The sequence below is a fragment of the Fistularia commersonii genome, chromosome 28 (genome assembly GCF_037954325.1).
Source record: "Fistularia commersonii isolate RoL2024-O1a breed Wild chromosome 28, RoL_Fcom_v1.0, whole genome shotgun sequence".
NCBI lineage: Eukaryota > Metazoa > Chordata > Actinopteri > Syngnathiformes > Fistulariidae > Fistularia > Fistularia commersonii.
The window spans coordinates 4,980,611-4,986,610 of record NC_141311.1 but is presented as its reverse complement, the minus strand read 5'-3'; the positions used below and the strand labels follow the sequence as shown (position 1 = coordinate 4,986,610).

The 6,000-nt window shown below is 41.5% G+C and overlaps 1 protein-coding gene across 1 annotated transcript in view; it reads right to left on the bottom strand.

Annotated features, from left to right (window-relative positions):
- Positions 1-1,996: 1,996 nt before the first annotated feature.
- col5a3a (collagen, type V, alpha 3a) overlaps positions 1,997-6,000 on the bottom strand; it is a 46,577-nt gene continuing 42,573 nt past the window's right edge. The window contains exons 64-67 of the mRNA XM_086175863.1: positions 5,511-5,623; positions 5,338-5,406; positions 3,654-3,887; positions 1,997-3,560 (exon numbers count right to left, since the gene is read on the bottom strand). Coding sequence (XP_086031989.1) covers positions 3,414-3,560; positions 3,654-3,887; positions 5,338-5,406; positions 5,511-5,623 — 563 coding nt within the window. The 3' untranslated portion in view covers positions 1,997-3,413. The remainder of the gene's footprint in view (positions 3,561-3,653; positions 3,888-5,337; positions 5,407-5,510; positions 5,624-6,000) is intronic.

The following is a 6,000-nucleotide window of genomic DNA, read 5'->3' as shown; positions in this document are numbered from 1 at the left end:
AGGGCATGTTATCAAATGCATGCTGATTCGCTGGCTTTTAGTGCACCTCAAGAATCTTGTCCAAACCAAAGATGAGTTAAATTAATGTTTAGTTCCCGGTTCCATGTAATTTTTACTCGCTTGTGATACTAAGTGACAAAGCCCCAGATCGATGGCCGACGGGGTCAGCGATGGACAGAAGACAATTGGGTCCAAGATGCATCTCTGGCATCATCCAGAGATCTAATCTATCTAATCAGATCTAATAATACAGCTGTCAGAGCCAATAAAAGTCAAGGGGAAGCTATTCACTGTACTTAGTACGTGGACAAATGCTGATGGTCCACCCCGAAGACGTGGATGTGAAAAGCGAACAGGTTTGGACGAAGGCTATGCTGTAAAGACATAAAGACTTTAAATTTGTGGTCACCCGTTTTCATTTTATAAAGAATAATTTTCCTCAGGTATAGCAAATTCTCGGAGTTTGCGCACAGCTGTGCCGCAAGACTGACAAAGAGGAGAATTCTTCTCATTGCTTCGCCACATTTAACAAAGAGAGCATCGATGTAAGTAGCACAGCATTGATGGTATCTGTATGTTTCCTCTCTCTGCAGAAGAAATGTTAGGATTCGGAGTTACAATGCCAAGGCGGGCGCGAGAGGGTGGAATGCGAGCAAGGGAAAAGGGCAGAGCGTGGCAGAAATACCATTTTGAGAGTCACTCTGCTCTTTCTTTTGCACGATCATTAGTCTGAGGTAGTGAAAACAGATGACCTTTCCTGGTCAAGAGTTTAGTGTGGTTAAAATTCAATTGTGTGGAAGAGAGCAGAGAGGAGAAAAGGATTACCGGTACATGGTAACCTTTATTCTAGCATTGACGGTAACCTTGAACAATGGGCCCCAACGGGCATGAGCACCTTACTTTAATATGTGCAAAAGAATCGGCAATGCGCTTAGCGTGTCTGTGTGTGTGTGTGTGTGTGTGTGTGTGTCTGTCGGTAGATGAGCACGCACACATAAAGCAGAAAGCAATTATTACAAGTGTGTTTGTACTGGTAGGTAAGTAGGCCAGCAGAGAGAGAGTGTGTGTATTTGAGAAGATAGAACTCTTAGACAAGTCAGGAAATATTCAAAGTTAGATAACCAGGCATCTGCCACGGGTTTATTAATTTTCAGACTATCCCATCTGCATTTACAAAACTTCCACATGGCTGAAATGATCTGTCCTCTGTTTTCATTTCCCATCGTTCTCTCCCCTCTGCCCCCGCCTCTCCTCCGGAAGATGGAAACGAGGCTAGTTTTATCGAATTAACCTGAAAGCAGTTAGTGGAGACCAACGTGCGCATGCTTGTTTATGGAGGTCGCAGTCGATGGAGAAACACCCGTGTTTGCGAAATGTGAGGCGCAAACCTTCGGGAGCGCTGCATCAACCTGTAGTCATCGGAGCGTTTTGATATACAAGAAGGGTTTGTTGGTTGTTTTTTTTTATTGAAGCATTAATTTGAGACAAATACATGTGCTTATCCAACCGGTTACCGCTCATAAAATCCTAAGGAATAACTGTACAGTATATCAAATCACTTTGACACAAACCATTTACATTTCAGGACATAAGGGACGGGACAGCGGCAGAGTTCATTCTCTGGGGTCTGAAGTTATTAGGAGACAAAGTGAACTGTCGGTGGTGAAGAATAAAATCACATACGCTGAATGCACGATGCGCTGTTACAGTTGGAGGAGGTAGTGCTTTAAGAGAGAGATTTTATTTGCTTAAGGGAAAATCAACCATGAAAAGGGAATTTACATCATCATGTTATTCCTGTAACATTTCTTCACTCGATTTGTTAATTTGAACAGGACTCCGCTTAAGCCGACATGCAGAAGACAGACTGTGGTAATAATCTCATCTAAAACACACGCTGGAGCAGCTCCACAGACGGGGAATAATGGAATAACAACGATGACTCCGTAAAACCATCCATGGTGCTTTTTTTTTTTTTTTTTTGCGGCTATGTGAGGGCATTTTTCTTTTTCCCAGTTTTTTTTTTTTTTATAATTGTTTTCATTATAAAGACAGCTCCCTCACAAAATTTTCGATGTAAGATCATTGTTCATATATTTCCTAACAGTAATCACTGTACAAAATTATCAACACCACAGCGTAAATTCAGCTCAAGAGTGGAGTTTCCCTTTAACACATTTACTACGTTGCTCTGAGACACGCCTTTCACTGGCTCTTTGAAAATGTCACAATCAGCCAGGAGATGTGCAAAAACTACAGTGAACTAGTTCAGCCTCTGAGAGTGTTTTGCTGCTGAAAGAGCAATAAACCCCCCCCCCTCCCCTAATCCTGCTCAGAGAGCAAAACATTGAGTGACACAATAATAACACTCATAGCACCACTTGGAGAACAAAGTATATCAGATGAAAAACCAAAAGTGTGTTTAAATTTAAACATATGAACAGCACAGAGGACAAAAATAAACCTCTGAGTAAACAAAAAAAAAAACAAGGAAAAACAAACATCAGCAGCTTTTAAAGAGATGTACGGAATATCTCTTTAGGTTAAGAAATTTGGTTACAACTAGTGAATATCTTACTGAGCGTGGTTTTAATTTTTGCAGTGGAATACCCCAACCTAGGCAAATTGTGTCATATCGAGAGCATACCACAGATGGAGGCATGTTAGCGTGACATTTACAGTACAGTTCTCCACGAGAATTTGGAGGGCTCACGAAGCTCTTTATCAAGGAGGAAACAACCTTATCCTTTCAAGTAAGTGTCTGGTTCAATTGCTAGATATACCCATTGAATACTAATCAAGCTAATTCAATGAGAAAACTGCAGTTGAAGGGTAAAAAGGACAATTTATCATTCCTGCACTGAGAAAATTAGTTATGGCACTTGTATGGCATTCATATGCCACGGTGATTAAAAAACAGCTATTCAAATGTCACTGTGCAACAGGAACATGGAAATGAGCGTGACAATATCTCTGATTTGTCCTGCAGCCGTCCCTGAAATCATTAGGTAGGTGGCCAGTTCATCCGTGGTCTGAAAAATAAAATCCTAGTCAAGCAACAGCACTTTTTCCCCAATCGTACAAATCCATCTCATTCAGTCATTGCAATCGTAGGAGATCAATTACAGCAAACTTAAGCAGTGGGAGAAAAACACCGAAATATATCTAATTGAAATCTTTCCCTTTGGTAAAAAAACCTTTGTTCCATATGGTTGATGTCCTCGTCCCCGCCTTGTTCTTCTTGATGTAAAGCCGTAGTGCCTATTTCATTGGCTCTTGAAAAGTCTTAAATAAAGTACCACAATCTCACCACGAATGGGAATGTAATATAATAAATATTGCCGGGACAATGGTAATAGTTCAGTTGCTTTGTGTTAAAAAGTTGTCTCTTTTCGAGTGTTGTTTGAACAGCGTTAACCGTTAAAGCATACTCGTCCAACTTCAAATCCGAACTTTTGGTTGTTGTTTCCAAAGTCTGCCGGAGCCACATCCATTATAGGGAGCAGCTCTGCGGAGGGCGAGTCGATCTGTAAAACAGTCCTTTCCTGACCTTTGCGGAACTGAAGAGAAAAAAAAAAAAGGAAGCCGCCGTTAGAATTTATTCATTTTGTCTAATGAATGCCAATTGTTTGAAGTGATTCCTTGGAACTGACCTGGCATCCATCATGCACTGCATAAATGAAGGGGCTTTTGGCTCGGGTTAGTTCCTCATCGTTGCTGCCTCGGAAGCGCAGGGCGAGCTGGTAGGAGCGGGACGCGGCGTCGAACCAGCCGGCCGAGTTCTGGCAGGTGTACGTGAAGCTCTGCTTGGCGACGGCGCTCAGTAGTTTCAGGAAGGTCAGCTGAACCACATGCACAGGGTTCCCATCCCGGTCATTGTAGGAGAACTGGAGAACAAATGCAAAGGAGTAAACGTGCAACCCGCGGCTGACTCCTCTGATGGGGCTCCCTTTGGCTTTTGAAAATAATTAACGAGTATTTCATTAAAATGTATTTTATTTTAGTTTGTTCATTTTTAAAATGCCATTTTAAATTTGAAGAAAATTTGAACTTGCAACGTCTAAATAAAACATGTTTAAATATTTTTGTTGCTCTTAATAAGCGACTGCACGCGCTAGTAAAAGGATGACAGCACACATAGAGGACGGCATTTTTGGTTTACTGGCGGTGTATAATTTCAGTTTTGCTTTTTTCTTAAGTAAGTACAAGGAGGACTCAAATAAATGTTGAGTATTTTGCTTAAAAGTAACCTTCAAACCAAAGTTTTTTTTGGAATTCAAAATATTTTGTTGCATGCAGAAATGTAATGTCATTTTCTCTGCAGTTGTTCATTGATTTAAAAAAAAAAGTCTATTTATACAGAGCATAAAGGCAAAAAAAATAATGCTATAAGCCATGTTATTCATTTTAGATTTCAAAAGGGTTGTGTAGATCCCGGTGTTTTCATCACTGTGGGGAAATGGGTCCAAATGGCTCTTTTAGTGCAAAAGGTTGGCGACCCCTGTTCTAGGCAGAGAGAAATTCAGAGAACAATGGCTTTATCCATGTCATCTATAAGCTTAGCACCGAACTCAAAAAATGTCATTATACTAGCACATTAAGCAGCGCTGCTCTATTTTTCTACAGTAAACGTAGGATCTTTTGGATCACAAAAGCAATATATCAGCGGGACACATTTTTGAGAAGGAGAAGAAAGACAATTTTGCTTAAGACCTGTGTTGGAAAAAAATACCCTTTGATTTTCCCACTTGGGTTACTAAGGATAGTGTATTTAACATGTGCCAAGGTGAAAAATACCTTCTTTGTTAAATTAGAAACGGCAGGGAGTTAAAAGAAGCAAGTAAAGAAATGTCAAAGAAAATAAAAAGAGCGGAGCCAAGGACTCTCTGCATGCGAGTCAGCGAGTTGCGATTGTGCTGGCAGCTCAGTGACTATCAGAGTGGGTTGTGAGACCTCTGATCAGGTGCACATAAAAGGAAGGAGCTCTGTGCACGTTGTCCTGAACGCCAGTCAATGAGATGGAGCCGCCAATGGCTTTGTGTGAGTCATACTGAAACAAGCCGCCGCCTATAAGTGAACGTTATATGTGATCTAATAGATAAATTCCAGATTACACAGTGAGCAGATTTGCAAAACACAAACATTCACATGCTACTGTGCACATGGATGGGTACATTTGCCAATCTAGACATTCATGTGTTTACAGTCAAATGCTCACACCTCTATCCCATGCGTGAATATCATTAAGGCTTGTAATTAAAATGAGTAATTCGGCTGAAAAACTGTCTGTCGTCTGGGAAGCCGGGGCGATTAGGTGGGATTTAACTTGTTTTGTACCTGCTTGCCTCGTCTGTACTGGCTGTACCAACCTCCTGGCTTCTCTTTGTTCCAACCTGCTAGTTTCACCTGGACAAAGAGGCAGAGGACAATATTTTCTTGTTCATTCGCTCTGATGCAATATGCCGAATTTGGCTTTGTGGAACCTTCCCGCAAAAAGCTCGGAGACTCGCCGTTTCAATCTTCTTGTCAGGGTCGAGACAGGTTTCTCCATCAGCCGTGAAGTTGCAAAAGACCTTGAAGGAATCTCGATTGCAGCCTTGGTTAGGATCTATCCAGTAATCTCCTATAAAATGCAGAAATGAGGCATTGGACATTGGACAAAAATGACGACAACACAGTGGGTGGACGTGCTTTAAGATAAAGAGGTCGTCTGTGACAGGCAGAATATCATAAAGGTGGTATAAACAGAATGGAGAAAAGTGTCAGGGGTACAATGCGACAGAAGACTATCAGCCAGAATGAAAGGAAAGGTGTGCGAGATGTGGTGGCCAGATCTGGTGAGACCGGCGATGCAGTATGGTCTAAAAACCGTGACATTGACGAAAAGACAGGAAGCGGAGCTGGAGGTCGCAAGGATGAAGATGTCGAGGTTCTCTTTGGAGAGATCAGAGAAGACAGACTGAGAAGTTTTGGTCATGCACAGAAGAGGGATAGCGAATA